Source organism: Pogona vitticeps, chromosome 5 (assembly GCF_051106095.1).
Source record: "Pogona vitticeps strain Pit_001003342236 chromosome 5, PviZW2.1, whole genome shotgun sequence".
Lineage (NCBI taxonomy): Eukaryota > Metazoa > Chordata > Lepidosauria > Squamata > Agamidae > Pogona > Pogona vitticeps.
The window spans coordinates 129,517,887-129,539,503 of record NC_135787.1 but is presented as its reverse complement, the minus strand read 5'-3'; the positions used below and the strand labels follow the sequence as shown (position 1 = coordinate 129,539,503).

General features: G+C 37.5%; 1 protein-coding gene across 13 annotated transcripts in view; it reads right to left on the bottom strand.

The window, feature by feature from the left end:
* The window catches only part of CADPS2 (calcium dependent secretion activator 2), a 371,478-nt gene that overhangs the window by 88,165 nt on the left and 261,696 nt on the right, over positions 1-21,617 (bottom strand). For all 13 annotated transcript variants that reach the window (XR_012087419.2, XR_012087420.2, XR_012087421.2 and 10 more), the window contains 2 exons: positions 13,066-13,169; positions 208-364 (listed from right to left, as the gene is read on the bottom strand). Coding sequence is in view for 10 of the 13 variants with exons in the window: in XM_020803108.3 (XP_020658767.3) it covers positions 208-364; positions 13,066-13,169 (261 nt within the window). In the remaining 3 variants the exon portion in view is untranslated. The remainder of the gene's footprint in view (positions 1-207; positions 365-13,065; positions 13,170-21,617) is intronic.

Here is a 21,617-nt window from a genome sequence, read left to right as displayed (position 1 = left end):
GCCCCAGCCAGCACCTCCAATTGTGCAGGAAGCTGCAGCCCCACAATCTCCAGACAGCTACAAATATCTGGAGAAAAAGAGGATTAAAGACAATAAGCAATCCCCCCTCCCCTCCAAATTTATCATCCAAAAAGCTGAAAGGAAAGATTGAAAGACAAGAATAATCTCAAACATAAGTAACAACAGCTAAGCATTTAATGAGCTTACGATCATTTCTCAGGAAGTTATTTAGCAACTGGAAAAGAGGGAAACTATCCCAGGAGTCTTGTGGCTGTGCTTCCAGTGCGGCATCCATGTCAACAGTAAAAAGGGACCAAAACTTTTCTCCGTGTTCAGCCAGCAAATCTGGCCACCAAGCAAATGCCTGCATCATAAATCAAAGACAGAATTTAAAAACAAAATTTAAAAGTGAGAAATGACATTCAATGTACATTCCTGTTCATCCAGGAATGTTAAATAAAATTATTGCAAGTTGTATATATACTGCTTGAAAGACATAGATTTCTAAACTGAGAAAAGTGGAATTTTGCACTGCTTATATCTTACGCAAAAAAAGGAACTGTGTCTACATTTCAATTAGAATAGCAAAATTTTATTAAATAAAATGTTGATTGAACCTAAAATGGTACCTTGGATTAATCTGGAAGGTCAATTTCCATTTTTTAAAATTATTTTTGATAAAGGCACTTGCATGTTACAGAAATTATCAGTCATGTTAATGCAAGCATTCCCTCCAGCATGAAAAAAGAAATGTCTTTTTTTGAATATGCTGGCTATGTGCTTTCTAAAACAGTCTTCCCAGGTATCTGGGCCTCAAATTAAGGTGTTCCTTCACTCCCATGCATTTCAAGGAACATGATTATTTAATACTTAAATATTAGCTTTATGACAGTTGATTACTCATACCACTTATCCTTGAGGGAAGATGTAGTTTTATATTATACTGGTATGTGTATGTCTCTGTGTTTGGTTGTTTTTAACCTACTATACTTTTTAATTTTTTAAGATATGCTGAATCTTTAAAAAAACAACAACAGAAAAAGTACTGGCATCTTTCTCCTCCTATCTGCAGTACATACCGTACATGATGGATGGTCATCCAGGCAAATAAAAACATGAGGGAAGTGGAACGAATGGTTTTGTTACAAACAATATGGAATGGTGGGTTTTGGGAAGGTCTTCCACAAGATGTCTGAGCTTTGCTAATTGACACAAGGCCATGTTGCACATGTTTCATTTCCAATGTGATTTGATTCCGTTGGCCTAGGGCAGTGGTTCCCAATCTTGGGTAACTCAGGTGTTTTTGGGCTGCAACTCCCAGAAACCCTGGCCAGCACAACTAGTGATGATGGCTTCTGTGCGTTGCAGTCCAAGAACATCTAGGACAAATCAAGTTGGAAACCACTGGTCTAGGGCAAAGACTCCCAAATTCGGTCGCTAGATGTTATTAGACTTCAACTCTCAAAAGTTCTGAACATTTGCCATGCTGGCTGGAAGATCTGAAATATGAAGTCCAACGACATCTGGGAACTCAGGTTTGGGAACCACTGGTCTACAGCAGCAAATGTACACATGCATTAACTAAGGAGTTAACATAAATAAAATTAATGCCAACAGGATGAATTTAGCTAATGGCTCAAATTCATTTTTTTAAATTTCTAAAGAAAAGACAATCCATCATATTATAAATAATAAATACAAAGTTTAACATAGTAAACTGTCATCTTACTTGTTATATAATTTATTAACCAATTGATATTCCCAGTTCTCCATATCACATTTACACCATTCCTTGTCACATCTTAAAGAAATATCGACCAACAGTCTAAATGCTCCAAATTGTTTTCCAAACCATGTGTCTCAAAATTTATTTTATTGGCATATTTTAATAAATGCTTCCAATTTTCAGTGAATTGACTGTGCCTTATTTCTCCTCTACGTCTAACTTTATTAGTCATTTTTTCCATCAACATTGTATGCCATATCTTATTCGTAAATACTTGTAATGAGAGATCTTGAGCGTTTTTCCTATTTCTAGCAATCTTAGATCTTGCGGTGCCTATAAGATTTGCAACTAATTCTTTATTTTCAAGTTTCTCATTTCCCCCTGTAAATAATGAAAATAACAATAATGTTTCATTCATATCTATTTTTTTTGTTTTAAACATTTTATTAGTTTTTCAGTCTATCTGCATTATTTTGTGCTTGTCAGACATCATGTTACATATTTTGCTTGCAATTATTTGTTTTTTACATCTCAGTGTCTTCCTGGTTATCCCCCCCAATTCCAAACATCTTTCAAGCATTCGAACCATTCATAAACAGATTTTAGTACACAATATGACCACTATCATAATACTACTCTCATATTATATAAAATTCTTCTAATAATTCTTCTATTAACAGTATTCTAATAACATTCTTATTAAAGGTGTTTCCAGATCCATAACCCAGCTTTATATCTAATTTAGTTTACCTAAAATAAAAAATCACCATATTACATCTTTACCCTGATTAGGCCTCCCTTATTTCAATTTAGTTCTCCTTTTTAATATACAGAATATACCCTTTTACAAATCCAGATGATAAATATAAACATGTTTTCAATATTAAGGGGCCCTTCCTTGTTTTCCCTTTTTTTCACCTTTCTAGGTAATCCCCTTTCTAATTTCTTTCTCATTTAATATTACTGTGTCTCTAAGCATTCTGTCATCTTTCATGTCCTCTGAAACCATTTTGTAGGTCTGATTTATGTCCACTAACTCTTTATGTACTTGGTCTATCTTCAATGAGTCTTCCAGGCTTTTGGTGGTTAATTTTGCTGTTTTTTTTCCCCTTTGTCTTCCCCTGGTACTCCTCTCTGGTCCAAGACTGATGTTTCTATTAGATTAATTTTCTCAAGCTGCTGTTTTGATTGGGATGCCTCATCTGAGATATTCCCATTTCCTTCTTTGTTGTTCCCTGTTGCTTGCAGACTATAGTCCTTCTGATGTTGATTAGATAGTTTTGCCTCTTGATAGTGAGATCTCACGGTGTCCAATATTTTTTCAAGTACAGATTTTATTTCATTCCAGAATTGTCCTTGTTGTGCCATTCTGTTTCAGCTGCCCAGATGGTTATAAACAGATATTCAAAGTTTCCAGAGTCATTTCAAAAAGTCCGCTTTGGCTAAATAGGCCTGAGCCAAATTTGAACCCTCAAAATACCAAGGTAGGGTGCAATATTTGTATCCATGGCCTGATGGCCTTAAAGGTCCACTTTAGGGTTAATTTCCCAGCCAAGCTTAGAGAAAGTTTAAAGGAAATAACAGGAGAGTGCTCAAGGTCACCGCTCCTAGGCACCTTGCCAAGAGATTCCAAGTAGTCAAAACAAACTCCAGATTTATCAAGTATAACTCGCAGGAAAATTTCTCAAGCTTTACAACGTCAAACTGTAATATTCTTAAAGTATATTTTTAAAGTTATTTCCTTTCCATCAGCTATCCCTCACACCAGATTTTTTGCTGCTTTTTAGTTTCTGAGAGATAGCAATTCTTTTTTCCATATATAGGAATTATTTCAAGGGTATAAGCAATTAGTTATAAAAGTCTCACCTGATGGTAAACAGCAATGCCAAAAAATCTGATTCTTGCGTCTTTGGCCGGCTGCCGACGACTCGCAAGCAAAGATTGCTTGTTTCTGCCCGTTGGCTGATTAGGGAGTTTCCTGGATCGAACGGGGTGGCCGCCGCCCCCCCTGTGATCAACAGGCTTCCCCCCCCCAGTTCACCACCCCTCCAGGGTGGTTCCGACACCCTACGGTGTCCCAAACAAGGTCAGAATTCAGCCCGGGGGACAGAGCTCTGTCCTCCTGCTGCTATCTCGTCGCGACGTCAAGCCGGAAGTCCATTCATATCTATTTTTGATTAGTCAGCATCTCTATCCATCTAATTACCTTGTGCCAGAATGCTTCTTTGTGGCAAGAAATCCACATATGTTCCAAAGTTTCTTCTAGTCCATAGTTCCTCCAACATTTATCCAATAAATCTTTATTAATTCTATGTAACTTTGTAGGCTATAGATGCTACAGATACACTACCTTCAGAACAATTTCTTTCACATTTGCTGATATAGATTTACAGTGGTGCCTCGACTTACGAATGTCCCTAGTTGTGAAAATTTTGAGATATGAAAAGCTCCGGCCACAAAATATTGCTTCGCCTTGTGGTCAGAGCATTGAGTTACAAAGAAAAAAATGGGGGAGACAGGGAAAGCATGAAATTTGAACTTTGAGTTGGCCAGCGAAGAGGCTGCTTGTCTGCTACCTTGCTTGCCCCAGCGGTTAGAGAGTGTGGATACGGAGAGAGTCTTCAGACTGCCTGGTACTGCCTGGTATTGTCTGGTACTGTATTGTACAGACTGCAATTTATTTTGGCTTTTTAAAAATTTTTGCACCCACTGTCAGACTGCCTGTTCTGGGTGAGTACACTGTATTTACTGTACTGTATAGGGTTTTTTGCAGCTTGGTGGGGGGAGGGCTAGGTGGGGAGTTATGTTTCTGTGCTCTGATGGGTCTTGCAATGTGAATTTAAAATGTGAAAAGTAGACTGTAATAGTAAATTAAAATTAAATGTGAAAGTAAGACTGTAATTTTAAAATGTAAAATTTATTTATTTTTGCATTCTGTGGCTTCTAGGGTTTGTGTACTTTGACCTCTCTGTTGTTTTAAAATATGTGGGTTTAAAATGTGGCATGTAAGTCTTTTTCTTTGGGGATCTCTTTGCTGTAATAATGGTTGCTGGCTGTTGATGCAGGCAGGCTTTAAAATGGAGCTTAAAATGGAGTCTACTGTAGACTCAAGGCTCTCTCCCCTCCCCCAATTGTCTTATCTCTCTCTCTCTCTCTATGCTCTCTTTTTGTGATGAGGAGTTCTGTGCTGGAATGCTTGCTGGATTCTGTGGCTTCTAGAGTTTGTGTACTGTGGTGTGCTGAATAGTCATGGCTCCAAAGAAAGAACAGAGCAAAGGCAAACAAACAAACAAAATCTGCATTAAAATGAAAAAGGTCATAATTGAAAAGCATGAAAATGGCATGCGTTTATCTGATCAGGCCGCTGAATTCAAGATGGCAAAGTCAACTATTGGCGCCATCTTAAAGAAAGAATAGGCCACCCCTGATGGAAGAAGTGGAAAAACTTTTACAGTGGTGCCCCGCATAGCGACGATAACCCGTTCCGGAAAAATCATCGCTATACGAAACAAAAAAGCCCATAGGAATGAATTAAAACACGTTTAATGTGTTCCTATGGGCAAAAAACTCACCGTTCAGCGAAAATCCTCCATACGGCTGCCATTTTCGCTGCCCAGTAAGCGAGGAAAGGTGTGAAAACACAGCGGGCGGCCATTTTTTTTACCCAGTGGCCATTTTGGAACCGCCGATCAGCTGTTAGAATAAAAAAAAATGCTATGCGAAAATTGGTAAGCGAAACAGCTTACCAATCATTGCAAAGCAATTTTTCGCTATCTAAAACATCACAATGCAATCGCTTTTGCGATCGCAAAATCTTCTTCGCTATGCCGATTTGTCGTTAAATGGGGCGCCCGTTATGCGGGGCACCACTGTACTGGTGTGGGTGAATGAAAAACAGCTGAAAGGGGAAAGCATCAGTGAAGCCATCATGTGTGAAAAAGCAAAGAAGCTGAACAGCGACTTAATGGAAAGAAACCCCTCCAGAAGTGCAGTGCAAGAAGAATTCAAAGCCAGCAGGGGGTGGTTTTGAAAAAAGAGTAGTGGCATCCACAGCATTGTAGGACATGGGGAGGCTGCAAGTTCTGACCATGATGCTGCAGAAGCCTTCAAGTTGGACTTTGCCAAATTCATCAAGGAAGAAGACTACCTCTCCCAGCAAGTCTTCAACTGCGATGAGACAGGGCTGTTCTGGAAGAAGGTGCCCAGGAGAACCTACATCACCCAGGAGGAAGAGAAAATGCTGGACCACAAACCCATGAAGGACAGATTGACTCTTTTGTTTTGTGCCAACGCCACTGGCAATCTGAAGATCAAGCCTCTGCTGCTGTACCACTTCCAGACTCCTTGCCCATTCCAGCGAGAGAAATTTAACAAGGCCACACTGCCTGTCATGTGGAGGGCCAGCTCAAGTGCTTGGATGACAAGGCAGCTGTTTATGGAATGGCTCTATGACGAGTTTGCACCCACTGTCAGAAGATATCGTTCAGACAACCAGCTTCCTGAGAGGTGCCTTCTGCTGATGGACAAAGCCGCAGCACACACCCCATCCTTGGTGGATGATATCAACAAGGATTTCATCAGGGTCAAGTTCCTTCCCCCCAACACAACACCTCTTCTGCAGCCCATGGACCAGCAAGTGATCAGCAACTTCAAGAAGCTCTACACAAAGGCACTCTTCACCAGGTGTTTCAATATCACCGAGGAGACGTCCTTGACCTTGAAAGAGTTTTGGAAGTCACATTTCAATGTCCTTCACAGCGTCAGACTCATTTGCAAGGCCTGGAAATTGTCACAACTCAGACCTTGAACTCAGCCTGGAGGAAACTGTGGCCAAATTGTGCCACAGACAATAGCACTGAAGTGACTGATGCACAGGTGGTGAGGGACATCATCTCCATGGGTGAAGGCATGGGTCTAGATGTCGATAAAGAGGATGTAGAGGAGCTGGTTGAAGACCATGAAGAGAAGATGACAGAAGAGCTTGCAGAACTGCAAACCGAGCAGCAGAAGGCTCTTGTGGAGGAGCTTTCCACTGAGGAAGAGGAAGAGGCACCGCAGGTTAGCAACGAGGAGATAAAATCCATCTGCAAGAAATGGAACAAGTGCCAGGACTTCTTTGAGAGGCACCACCCAAACAGGACGGTGACAGGAAGTGTTTTGGACATGATGAATGACAACGTGGTCAGCCATTTCAGAAAAGTTCTGCAGCACAGGACGAAACAGGTGAAGCAAGCAAGACGAAGCAACTTTTCACCAGAATGGAGCCTGCAGCTAAGAGACAGCAACACGGAGCCCCTGGAGAAGAGGACCCAGAGGAGGGGACCTCTACCTCACAGTCATGACCATCTCACCATTCTCCATTCAGAAGTCACCGTGATGTCCTCCAGAAGACAATGAAAACTAAGTGACCTCTCTTTTGTTTTAAAAGGTGTTGGTGGATGGCTGGCTTTAAAAGTTGCTTGTTTTGTTTTAAAATGTGTTTTGTTTAAAAGTTGCTTGCTTGTTTTAAAATGTGTTGTAAAATGTGTTGGTTTAGGATGTGTTTTAGACTCCAAACTCTCACCCCCCCCGTCTTCTCTCTCTCACTTCTCTCTTTTTGTGCTTAAAAGCACAAACCTTTGTCTGAGGGGTCTGTGTGCCCCAGTGATGACCTTCTTTCTTTCTTTCCTCTTTTCTCTATTGTTCCTTCCTTCTTTCCCTCCCTCCCTTCCCCCTCCCTCCTTTCCTGCCCTTTTTAAGCTAAAAGGTCTTAGTTTAGTTTAAAAGGTGCTTGTTTTTAAAGGTGTTCTGTTTAGAAAGTGTTCTCCTGTCCTGTTTTAAGCTAAAAGGTGTTCGGCTTGGTTTAAAAGGTGCTTGTTTTTAAAGGTGTTCTGTTTAGAAGGTGTTCCCTCCCCTCCTCCCTCCTTTCCTGCCCTTTTTTTAACCTAAGTTCATCTTAGGTCAAAAGAAGAAAAATTCTCTCCCCAGTGGTAGAGTATGGATTAACTGGCTTTGCATTAGTTCCTATGGGAACTAATGCTTCGACTTAAGAACGGCGCCTCTACATAAGAACAAAAAGCAGCCGAAATGAATTAAATGGTTTTCAATGCATTCCTGTGGGAAATGGTGATTTGACTTACAAAAGTTTCGAGATGCAGCCACCGTTCCAATACAGATTAATTTTGTAAGTCGAGGCACCACTGTATATGGGTATTCATTCAATTTTTTAATAGGTACTATATATATATATAGTTTAAAATTCAATTTGTGTCTCCGCCTAGGATAATTTCTCCCCAGGCAAATTCTTTTACCTTTCTTAAAAAGTTCTGCATAAAATTTGCTTGACCTGTGTTGGGGGCATAATAAGAACCAATAGTTAATAATTTGTCTTCCAATTTTCCTTTTACTATTATATATCTGCCTTCAGGGTCTCCCATATAATCAATCACTTCAAATTTTGAATTCTTCATAAAGATTATTGCCACCCCTCTAGCCTTATTTGTTCCATTTGGAGATCCTTTTGCTGTCCTCTGAAGATGCCGGCCACAGAGACTGGCGAAACGTTAGGAAGAACCACCTTAGGAACACGGCCAAGAAGCCCGACAACCACGATTTGGAGATTATCTAACATTACAGTCATACATTCTATAAACTATCTTTATAGATATATTCTTTCTCAGTATTTGTCCAATAGATTTTATATATGTTATGGTGTCGAGTCTATAATCATATTTTACTAAGTAAGATTGTCTAATTCCTTCTAGTTTTCTTTTCAGTGTCACCCAATTTACCATACCCAGTACCCTCAACACCCTTTCCCTACTCCCTCACCTTCACCCTGTTCCAGCAATGGTCAGTGAGAACAGGTCTCCAGCTCATGTTTGAGCTGTGCCCTGTGGATTTACAGGGAGCCAGAAAACTTAACATTTCCTGTATAAGATCAGTTTTTTCCCCATGCCCACTCTGACCCTCTTAATCTATCAGTATACTAATATAACAAATGGCAAATTATCTATGTTTGTTTGTAAATATTGTATCTCTTACTTACCCTTACATTAAGGTGTTCTAAACATATATTCTAAACATTCTTAAATATAGGTGCTTCTTTTCTAAGATTCTAGAGTTCCTTTCTATCATATATATTTATCTTAAATAGTATTTTATATTATTTTACTATTGTATAAGCGTAAACTGTAACAATTATTGAAGTTTAATGAATAGCTAGAAGTCTATATATATAAGAGCCCTTCCAGTTTTTACTTTTACTTTGGCTCAAATTCATTTCACTGGAAATGTTCAGCAGCTCTTAATGATTTACAGGATTGTTTTAATGTGTTAGTTAATTCTTAAGAGTAGTAGAGTTTCTAGGACTATAAACTCTTAGGAGCTTAGAGCAGTAGACACAAGCCTTTAATGTTTGAAAAAACTGAGCTCAGAAGTGGAGCACATGCTTTGCATATAGAAGATCCCAGGTTAAATTCTCAGCATTTCCAGATACGGCTACAGAAGACCATTGGGTAGTCAGTGGCAGTCAAGGCAGATTATATGAATCTAGATTGGAATTGATAATCTCAGTGGGGCCAAGGGCCATTTTATAGCAGCCTAAATATCATACTCCCCAGCAGGTGGCACCAATGTTCATCACTTGCAAATTTTTAATTTTAAAAAATACAGTGTTATGTACTATAAATGTTGATACAATGAGTTTTTGTTAAGTGAACATGGGTTTATCAAAACAACAACCCAAGTGTTTAGCTGGAAATGTCCCTTGGTGTCCTCTAAAAATTAAAACAATTTTTGGTGATATGGGGGATTCCCTAGAGCATTATGAGCCTATCAAAATATGACAGAATTCCTCTCCACACACCCTAAAGGAAATAATAGATTTGGGGAGTAAAATTGTTTCTTTTTTCTTTTTAAAAATGGGGTGTGTGGGATGCTAGGGGGGCTGCATGCACCAATGAACCACTTGAACACTTTTGGTCTAGATCGGGGTAAGAGGCAACCTCTGATATTCCTTTGTAAAATCTGTATCCTTCAATGCAATCAGTAACTAAGCTTGTATTTTAGACTGTCCTCAACTGTCTATTTTTAATGCTCCAAAGTTTTGTATCATATCTTAGAATTATTCAAGGAAGAATATTTATAACTTCAAAACATTGATATATAATCTTGGATTCAAAACATTAAAACACAAACGGCTGTCCTGGTCAATAAGGAATTTCTTAAGCATGGATACAAAAATCCTGTACTGTATTGCCATCTCTACAGTAGAACTGAATGACAGTCATGAGTAGTCAGATAACTCTGGAAATTAATCAAGACTTTTAAGGAGTAATGGCTCACTTTAAAGCATTGCATACTTAGGACTCAGGCCTCTTCCTTTATCAACCTGCCTATCCACTGTTAACTTCAGAGGTTTTCCTCCATGTTGCTGGCAGTAACCACAGTAAAAAATATTCACAGATTCCCAGTTTACATGATTCCCTTCAAGGAAATCCACCAGCACCAACACTGTAAACCATATGTGAAAGGGGTAAAAACATTTTTTATTGAATAAAATAAATTATATTGTTTCTGGTATGGGAATCATGGCTGCAAGGAGAATAGAAATGTTGTTACCTGCTAAACAGTGATCGCTGAGATTGTATCAGCTCTTACGTTGATGTGAACATTTTCTATATGTAACCAAAGATAATGGGAATGGAAAAAAAACTGGCTGCATCAGGACAGATGACTGACAAAACCAGTTGATTCCTCCTCTAACTAGAAATTCCATAGAAAATTATAATATATAAATAAATCAAAAGAAACAACCTCTCTGTTATGAATAACCACCTAATTAATTTGCACAATGACTGAAAAGAGTAAAAAAGAGGGAGAGAAAGAGTTGAGGCATGAACAAATTTCTCTTCACTCATTCATCTCCCAACTCTTTGTTTTTCCATAGTATAAATCATGTTTCAGGCATGCGCTCAAAAAAGTACAGTGCAGTCCAAAAGCCAATCCAGTTCTATCCCAATTTCTGTACAGTATTTCCCTGCAAAGGAATACCACAGCGAGAATTCTCTTGAACTAAAGAAATACTCTTGATCCTGCCCTGATCCAGTGGTGCCCACAAATAAAATGGGGAAAACAGACAGGGAAATACCACAGATGCAACATTGTTCCATCAATAATATTATAAAAAGATGCGACGATGAATGTAATTAATGATCCAGTAATTAGTGATTTATCACACATATTTTAAGAAGGGGAAAAATTGCATAAGATTAAAGGCTGTTTTTTTAGATTACTTGACCAGTATTTACAATTTATATCACACTGTATGTGAATTATTATGCTATAATACTCAAAAGCCTCAGTTCTGATTAACAATGAGATGTCCCAGAGCTTGTATTCTCTCTAAACTTTGTCCTTGTGGATTCCTCAGTGATAAGACACCTGCTTTTCAGACATTCCCAAGATGTCCCTCTGACAACTGCAGCCATGTTGGAAGATTCTATAGGTATAGTACTGTATTCTCGTCAACTGATATTAGCCAAACATTGATACTGTGTGCGGAACATGGGATGCCAAGTGGATGTTGGCCATCAGAACTTCCCAGTTTTCCTCACACATTAATAAAATCTGCTGAAGCAAGTGATTATTGCAAATTTTATAGAAACACTATGATTTAGCTAAGATAATTCAAAGGCTACCTGACAGAAACAGAACATAAAAGGCAGATCTCTTTCTGATTTAATTTTAGCTGTCAGACGAAAGAAATAGCAACCATGTGAAATATTTTAAGAGAAAAATAATAAAGGAAAAGAAAACAATCAATGAAGAGACTTTGATGGCATACATTTAAAGAGATTAACAATTCCACACATGGAACCATGGGAGGGTGGGGGTGGAGTGGCCTGTCTTGGTTGGGATGAACTACGTACCTCTTTTGCCTGGGGTTATCCATGATTTTGAAAGAGTGGTAGAACAAAGAGGGGGGAAATTAAGTTGTTAAAACATTTCTATCAATTGTACAAAATTTACAAACTTTTCAATGGTGTCAGTTTACTTTCAGTATTAATTTTTGAAATGAGATATATTTAGGATATTTTTGAAATATTTTCCAGAATTATACTCTATTTAAATTAATAATAAAATACCAAATATTATTCCTCTTCATTTTTTTTACTTGCAGAAGGAAAAATGTAATAAAATTGCACTTTAATATTAAAAATAAGAGGGCAGTTAGTTCTCCAGTCATTATTCTGTTACTGAAATTTCCTGGGGTTCCTTTTGTTTTTAAAAAGTTTTACTTTCATGGACTCTCAGAAATTCAGCTATACATTTCATTAAGTAATATTTAATGCACAACACAGTGATGATACTAGTGCACAATAATGCCTCTTGGGAATTCATTTCAAATTACCGAAGCAGCTGTTTCTTCATTATAAAATAAAATATCTGTAACAAGTTCACACATGACAGATGTAAGCTAAAATCTAGAATCGACAATGTGAGATAAAAGCAGATGTTCTGAATGATCATATTTATAGACACTGCATCTTAGTTTATCATTTTGTATGCTTCCCTGAAAAAAAAGAATTATAAAGCTTTTTATTTTAAAAATATGAACTTCCTTCCAAGTAGTCTGGCAAATCTTTCAGAATTGATAAAACTTCTAAAATGCTAATAACAATATTGATGCATACATGTAAAAATCTATTTGCCTCTTTTGTACAAGAAAGGAAATATTTATTTATTGTAAAACCCGCTGCATTACATGTCTTCAGGGGAAGTTGCTTAAGAATGTCTCCTGCATCATACTCTTCAAAACAAACAAGATTTGTGTGTGAGCAGAATATGTGTCCACTCATTTAACAGCGATTCCAAAAGGCTAACAAGTGGATTTGACTGCTTTTTTTAAAATAAAAGACATAGATCAAGCACTTAGTGTATTAAACAATATTAACCATTGTTCCCCTTTTCAGTTATACAGCTATCAAATATAAGGCACTTCTATTCCCTTTTGCTGCTTAGCATTTTTAAACACTGATGCAAAGTTGGAAGGAGCATTTGAACCGCATTGTTCATGTGACTTCAAGCATCTCTTACATTTCTTTCCATTTTATCTGATGTTTTTATTTAATTTTATTTTTTTCCACCAGATGCTTATTCTAGGGAAACTCTAAGTCAAGATTTATTTCACTTCACTTTTCATAACCTTCAAAACTATTATGGCTCTGTAAATGTGAATTGCCTTTAACATATGTCAGAGGCTTTAGTGGTAATGTTTCTTGACAGAATTGCTTCACACCGAGGCTGTACAGGGTGGCTATCAAGCATTATTGTACAGCTAATGCCGTTATCCTCACCTCTGAATGGTGCTCCTCATTCTGCTGCAGGACTTCAATGCAGAGTTCTGCTAAATGAATAACCTCTTCCAGCTTTACAGATAGAGAAGCTTGATTCAACGTCTCTGTGGTGGGAAGGAATACACAAACCAGGATGATTGCAGCTAGGAAATGTGGGAATGAAAAATGTTGCAAAGAACTAAAACACAAAACTATACTGTACATATATTTCAAAAGACTGACATCATCTGGTATTTCTGTAATCACTGGTGATTTAAGTGCAAGTAAAGGTACTGTTATTCTGACTGGATTGCACACATGCATAAAATATTTTCCTCACCATGAAACCATGGGGTTCCCTACAGCCCATCCTTCATTTCTTTATTTTTATATCATGCCTTTTTCCAGAATCAGCTCAAGGTAATGCATGGCTCTACTCCTCACTTTATCTTCACAAATTCTAAGGTCACCCAGCAAGTTATATGTCATTGGAGACTTAAACTTCATTTCTCAAGTCCTAGCATGATGCTCTAACCACTACACAATGGTGGCTCACTTAGGATAACTAGCAACTGCATCTGCAATGGTAAATCAGATGCTCAACTTCTGCAAAAAGCAAGTTCTCATCTTCTCCAAGGTCAGCTGTGCACAGAAAGCATTGCCGAGTGGTTTGTTTTCCTCTCTATCACACTTTGTCTACAGTGTTATTCATAGCGGATGAATCATTGTGTTCAGTAAGCACAATTCATGCTTTTCAGACAGCTCTATCCTAAGTGTGCACAATCTGAAAAAAAAAGATTAGATTTAAATGGATCTAAAAGATGGAAATAGAAAATGGCACTAGACAATTAACCGACCCGTCTAACCCCTTATATACCTCATACAACTAGATAGTTATTTGAAGCCAAAGGTCCATATGCTGAAACAGTAAAAAGGGAGGCAGAAAATGACAAGCTACAAAATAAAAAAGTGAATCTTAAAAGCAAAACAAGTTCAGCTTTAAAGACGTAAGCTATGTTAGCTGGATAAAGCAAATCCAAGAATATAGGAGAAAGCACAGCAATATTGTTAAGCTCTTATTCTTCTAATACAAAAAATAGACTTCCATTTTCTCTATTCTTCTTTATTAGAAAACATTATGAAGTTTAATATAGATTAAACGTTATTTGAGAGGGATGTTTCTAAGTATGTTCAAATATCAGCAATGTTCATAGGTGTATTTATAGTACAGGGAAGTCTGTATCCATGTAACAGTTATAATGCATGTGCCATTATTTGCATGTACTGGAATATACACAGATTTTTAAAAGTGGGTCTTGGGATGATATCTCTATATCCTTTTGCCAACTGAAAGGCATTCTTTCCCATGGAACAACATGTGTCCAAATACTGGAATTCTTACATTGCTACTGAAAATAAAGATTTCTGGGAGCTGGAATAAATGGGAGTAGGTTATTTTCATTAAATGTAATATAAGTTTTGTTGCTATCCCAGTTTACACAGAAATAAGTCCTAGTGTATGCGGCAAAACTTACATAGAATTGGACTTTCTGAAAGATTTATGAATTCTTCTCATTTTTGCTGAAGTGTTGCTTTCAACTTATGGGGACCCTACAAATTAGTGATTTCTAAATGATCTTATCATTAATGACCCTGCTCAGATTTTGCAAGCTGAAGGCCATGGCTTGCTTGCTTCTTTTTATGCTGCCTTTCTCTCAGTGAAGGAACCAAAGGAGACTAGTAAGTTATAAAAAACTAACCAGGTAAATACACAATAAGTTATTTCATTAAAAACAATTAAACATATAATACTCTTCTCCCTTGCCTTGTATGGGTCTAAGCAGCAGTTTTAGTTATACATGGATTTTCTTTCCAACAAATAAACAAATATTCAATAAATATTGTGTCCCTGGCCACCTAGAACCATGGGCATCAGTTTAACACTGAAGTTGCCTACAAAGAATTTTAAGGTTCTTTACATATGAAACTGTATGGAAAGGATTCTCAATGCTATGGAAAAGAACTCGGATAGAGAGAAGTGTTCTGTATCTGTATGTGTGTTAGTGTGTATGAATCAATTGTTTATCCTTTGTTTGTGTTATGTTTTGGGAGGCATCAGAGTTGTACACATACTTTGAATTATATGGGGTCTGGCACTCTCAACCTTAGAATTGTTGAAGGAAGAAGTGTATTATTAAAATAGTTAGTTTAAAGCAGTTAGAAACACCTTCAAATACAGTGGACCCTCGACTTACAGACGGCTCGACTTACAGACTTCTCGAGTTACAGACTTCTCTGGTTGCAAAATTTAGATTCGACTTGCAGCCAGAGAATCGACTTACAGACCAGAAAAAAACCAAAATGGAATAAAAATAGAATAAAAACCACTGGTTATGGGATTAATCGGTTTTCAGTGCATTGTAGGTCAATGGAGATTCGACTTACAGACTTTTCGACTTGCAGCCACCATTCCAATACGGATTAATTCCTTAAGTAGAGGGTCCACTGTACACATACTGTACAACCACCACCACCACCAATAATGTACAGAATCCTAAAATCAAAAACTGTTGCTTGCTGGGTTCAATTATTAAAAGCCTACACAAAGAGGAAGGTCTTCACCCATCTCTTGAAAGACAGGAAGGAGGGGACTAACCCTACCCTGATAGGAAGAGCATTTCATAAGCTTTCCTTAGCTTTCTTCTCTCAGGGCCAAACTCCATGTTACTTTAAATACATAGCCAGTAGTGACACTTTTTTTAATGCATCACAATGGTCTCAAATCAGGATTATCCTCATAGATTCAATTTGCATTGTTCCCCCCACCCCCCAAAGGCTAAAAAAAGGTCTACTGACAGAAAGGCTTCTTTTGTGGCAACCCAAATAAGCACATATGGGGCCTGCATCGGGTAGCAAAAACCTAAACCTGCGCTGGGGACTACAAACTCTTTTTGAGTAAGCAGAGGTAAATCTTATTAGCTCAGATTGTGCTTCTAGACCATGCTATAGTTATTTCAAGAGAACTGATCTGATGGCCAGTATGCTTCCAGACTGAGTTGTAGGTCATTCACTTTCAATCAATCAAAATCATAAATATGTTGGGGCCTTTATTTAGAAGAAGCTCTTCTCCTTATATATCTATATTATCCAGCAATGGGCTCTTCTATTCCCATCCCTGGGAACAACACACCATGTGAGGATGCAGGAGAGAGGGTTCTTGGCTTCAGTGCTCCAATTGTGGAATGCCCTCCTACTGGAGACCCAACAGGCACTCTGGTGCTCTGTTTGCATCACGTTAAAACCTAGATGTTAGAAACTGGACCTTGCTGATGAACACTCTGTTTTGGGCTTACTGGACAGCAGGTAGATTTTGATTTTGTTGACTTATTTTAAATTGTTTTAAGTTGAGGAATTTATTCTTTTTCCCCCAGAACAAAAACAAATACAAAAATACTTGCTATACAATCTAAAGCACTGGTTCTTAACCTTGGGTTACTCAGGAGTTTTGGACTGCAACTCCCAGAAGCCTTCACCACCAGCTGTCCTGACTGGGGTCTCTGGGAGTTGCAGTTCAAAAACATCCAAGTAACAAAGGTTAAGAACCACTGATCTAAAGTACCATGCACCTGATACCCATGGGACCCCTTAGAATAATACTTTTAATACAAACTTCCTTTCCAAAAGTGTATTGATTGCTGTTTAGAGGCTTTCCCCTTTCCTTTCACTAATACAAATTCAACAAATCTACCCCAAATAGCATACAAATATTTGAAATTATTTACCCTCTTTTCATCTTAAGTTCAGTAGTTAATTTATCATTTAATGCAATGTCCCATACTTCATTATACCATCTTCTAATTTAATGTCATTTTTGTCTTTCCAGAATCTAGCTATTAATATTCTAGCACTTGTCATACAATTGGAAATCAATTCCTTCGAACAGTAATCAAGTTCTCTTATCAAAAATTGACAACAAAGCAATTTTAGAGTTAAATTCAATATCTTTTCCAAATATATCACATATTTCCTTCAAAATCAGTTTCCGAAATTTCTGAATCACATTTCCAACAAGCTTTAGAATAATTTGAATTTATTATATTCAATTTCATTGAAGTCATATACCACCTTAAATGATTTTAATTTTTCCCCCTTCATTCTTACCAACATTAACCTTCAAACTCTCATCCTCCAAATTTTTATCCACTCCTCTGTTTTAATTTCTGTCTTTAAATCATTTTCCCAAATTAATTTCAAACCTTCTGTTTCTGTCTCTTTTTCCTCTTCTTCCGAAATTAGATTATATATTCTACTTACTACTCTCTTCATCAAATCGCCTTTCTGCATGTCTTCATGTGATGATAGAAATTGTTCTTACTTAGTACATTCTCTACATTTCCCATCAGTTTTCAGCCATTCATTTGTCCAACTATCTAATTAGATATAATTATACCATGATAATTTATTATTTTGAGGTTTACCTATAATCTGATCCTTCAGTCTCATTTTAATCATCCAGTCCTTCAATCTGGCAACTTTTTTGTCCTTAAACAAATCATTTAAATTCTTCATGTTTGCTGGGAAATTTTCTATTTCAGTCACTAATTTTAATGGTGAAGTAAAGGGACATAACTTCTTTTTATATCTACTCCAGGCACCGGGTACGATAGAAATATCTGAAATAGTGATTATAATAATAATTCCCACTGGAATTTCCCTACACTTTTTCAGTCCTCTACACTCTTCCTAAAAACTGCTTCATGAAAAATCCTCCTCAGATTCTCCTACAGTAGAGTCAGAAAGGATTGCAGTAGGAGTGACTGGTATTATTTACAGTTACATGAAGCTCTCATGAATCTGCCACCTTTCACACTTACATGTATGTTCATTCAATGCTGGCACGTATATGAGTCAAATATGAATGCCAAATGATTCTTTAATTATAAATGTGTATCTATAGCATGAGCACAATTTCAATGTACATGGTAAACATCTATTATAACTGAAGTGCAATGTAAATCTACAGAAATATGGCAAGCCTGTAAATAAAATGATTTACGACCTATTTTAGATCTTATGCATTAGTTAACCTTGGTGGCTCTCAAACCTTTGCCCTCCAGATGCTTTGCATGTCAAATTCTAGAATCTCTAACTATTGGCCATATTGGCAGAATCTTCCGGGAAGTATCTAAAACATCTAGAAGGCCAAAGCATAGACTGATCTTTTGAAATTCTTTGGTGCACTCCAGCAGTTAATGGATATCTGCAACATGATCTTGAGTGCCTCTTCCTTTTTGGAATTCAGCTTGAACATCAGGCATTTCTTGCTCCATGTAAGCTAAATTGCTTGTTGCAATACCTTGAGCATCATTTTGATTGTATGGGAAATTAAAGCTATTGTCCTATAGTTACCCCAATCCTTGGCATCTCCTTTCTTGGGAATTAGATTGCACATTGAATGTTGCTGGTCTGTGGGCCACTGTTTTGTTTTCCAACTTGGCTGGCATATTTTGTTAGGCTTTTGACATATTCAGTCTCTATGGACTGAAATACTTCTATCAATATCTCACATACTCCTGGTGATTTATTCCTTCTTAATGCTTTCAGAGTAGCATTCACTTCACTTTCTAGAACTATGGGCTATTCATCATAGGATTCCTTCTCAAAAGAATCTGTTGTTCTTTCATCTGTTTTGTATAAGTCTCGAACATACTGTTTCCATCCTCTCTTATTTGATCCTGGTTAGGTAGTATGCTTCCAAGTTGGTCATTCAGCATTCCTGATCTAGACAAAAAAATTCCCTTTGGCTTCTTATGCCTGTGAAATGTAGTCTTCTTCACCTTTTCATACTTCTGTGACGTTTGTCCTTTCCAGTCCTCAGTATCATTTCCCTAACTTTGGTGTTCCAGAAATAATGACTAAATATGAAATAATAACAATCATTAGATCAAACTAAAAATTTGTTAAAATGTCAAATTAGGGCTATTACAGCTCAGGAGGTTGGAGTACCTGATCAGAAATTCAGATTTTCACTGGGCTTCCCTAGAGAGAGGGAGCTGACATCATCCAGAGTGTGTGTGGCTGATGGGATTACGTGCCTTGTAGCTCTAGGCAAGCCACACAAGTATAAGTTGGAATCAGTTTTATGGTAATTCTATAATGTTCTACTATGTAGCATACACAAACCGTTTTCCTATGTTACTTATATCTGGGGCATTCATATTTTCAGCTGGAACAGGGCTACACTTCTTGATTTGCCTTGGATGTGACATCACAAGGCTGTTTCTCTAACGTCTGTACATTGGATAGTTGTTTGAGAGCAGCAGCCCCCACAATTGGGATACTTTTCAAAGACAGACATTTTAACATTCTTTATTTCAAAGTATACCAATGCACAATAATTCCCCCCTTTCCCAGTACTATAACTATGTACATTGACAAAGGTATTGAAAACAACTACTATTATTAAGTATAACAAGGCTACTGGATTACTGGAAAACTATTGTTTTTGAAATGTGAAATTTAAAAAATGCACCACCATGCATGCTCCCATATTGTTGAACCGATAGTAACTATGCCAGCTAAGGAACACATACAGAGCAAATTTTTACTTGTCTGAACAAAGCAAGCTTGCAGTGCTTGTTCATTAGCACAGGAAAACCTTTTGCTCAGATGTCTGATGAGTGTGTTGTTAAATGAAAATCAGTCCCCAATAAAAAGATATTTGCGTGTGGGCAACTCACAGATTTTGCCCTTCTTTCCTTCTGTGAAATGAACATGCGCCAAGAGTTTTAAATTACCAGAGAAGCCCTCTCACCACATGCACAAATGGCTCTCCTCTGCCTTCAGTTCAATAGTGCTTCTAGTGCTCTTGTTTTCCTTCAGACAAGTCCTTGTGAGCTTGGAGGGCATTTACATGCAAGCCATTCTCTTTAGAAAACTTTGCCGTAAAAGACCTCATTAAAGAGGTACAAGCTTTTGAGCAATTGGTCAAGACAGAAGTCTGTTATTGTCCTTTTTCCTGGCTGTCGTCTACCCCCTCCTCCTTCACTATGTCTGCTTGTTTCTTTTTCCTTTTTTCCCTTCTTTTCCCCAAATGAATTAGTATTGCTGCACCCATTCCTTTAGATATCCTGGTATTTTCATCAGCAGGCAGAGGTCATGTCCCATCCTAGAAACCCTACATAACTCTTCAGCTGTACAAGACACATCTTAAACGGTTCTTGCCTCATTTTTTTCAACACATTGCATCAAATTCACTAAGGCAGAGTTAGTTTAATTGTACATGTTCAGTATTTTTAACGGAAAACAAAAAATCAAGCTGGAACTTCCAGGATTTAAAAACAGAAAATGTGCAAAGATTAATTCTGGGAGTTGTTGTTGTTTAGTCGTTTAGTCGTGTCCGACCCTTCATAACCTCATGGACCAGAGTCAGGCCCTCCTGTCTTCCACTGCCTCCCAGAAATGGGTCAAGAGAGTGAGCAATAAAAGCTGACTAAACTATACTGGTGACTCCATATATGTTATATATACGTGTATGTGACAAAATTCTGCATTAAAATCCCAAGATCCTTTATTCATTTCTGCTGCTCAAAGTACATGTACCGTGTTTCCCTGAAAATAAGACAGGGTCTTATATTAATTTCTGCTCCAAAAAAACGCATTAGGGCTTATTTTCAGGGAGTGTTTTACTTTTTTCATGTACAACCATCTACATTTATTCAAATACAGTTGTGTCATCTTCTTCTAGTTGCTGCACAAGGGTGGAGGGCGGGGTTTCACTTAACTAGGGCTTATTTTTGGGGTAGGGCTTATATTATGAGCATCCTGAAAAATCATACTAGAGCTTATTTTCAGGTTAGGTCTTGTTTTTGGGGAAACACGGTGTTAATTTGTATACATTCACCAGGTTCCAATACCCTGATTTTAAATGGAAATGTTCAGTTTGTTTTAGATTCCTGAATTTGTATATACCAAGGGCTTCAGGACAAATTTATGCTACAATACTTTCTTGAAACAAACAGATAAGGACAGAAAGCAATGAATTACACTCTTAATGTGGCAGAACATTTACTTAATTGCTGAAAAAAGGCAGGTCATGAAGGTGTCACCCGGCTCTATCAAAATGGTTGTGTGAAGCAGTTATGGATAGGTAACGAAAAACAAATGGAAGAGGAGGGATTATAGAGGAATCAATAACTGGATTTGTAGATAGACTGGAGTTTAGAACTCAGAGGCTGAAAATCTGCAACTGAGCAACCTAAGCACTGTCTCCAGTACTTCATTTGGTTCCGTTTTTAGTTGAAAAATAAAAGCTGCTTCTGTACTTCAAGGTTGCTGTAACAGTTAGAAAAGTTACATACTTTCTAGAAAGCTAAGGCGCATAGGATTCTTGAGAACTCACCAGAGACTTTGCAGAAGTATTAATTCCTACTGCAAGAGTCTGTGTTATACTATTGATATGATCATGCCCACACAGATTCCAATATTTACTATTTATAATGGCACATTACATGAATCTGCAGAAAGGCTAGGAAGACTTGGAGATGAGTTGACAACAGAAGATTCATTTTCTT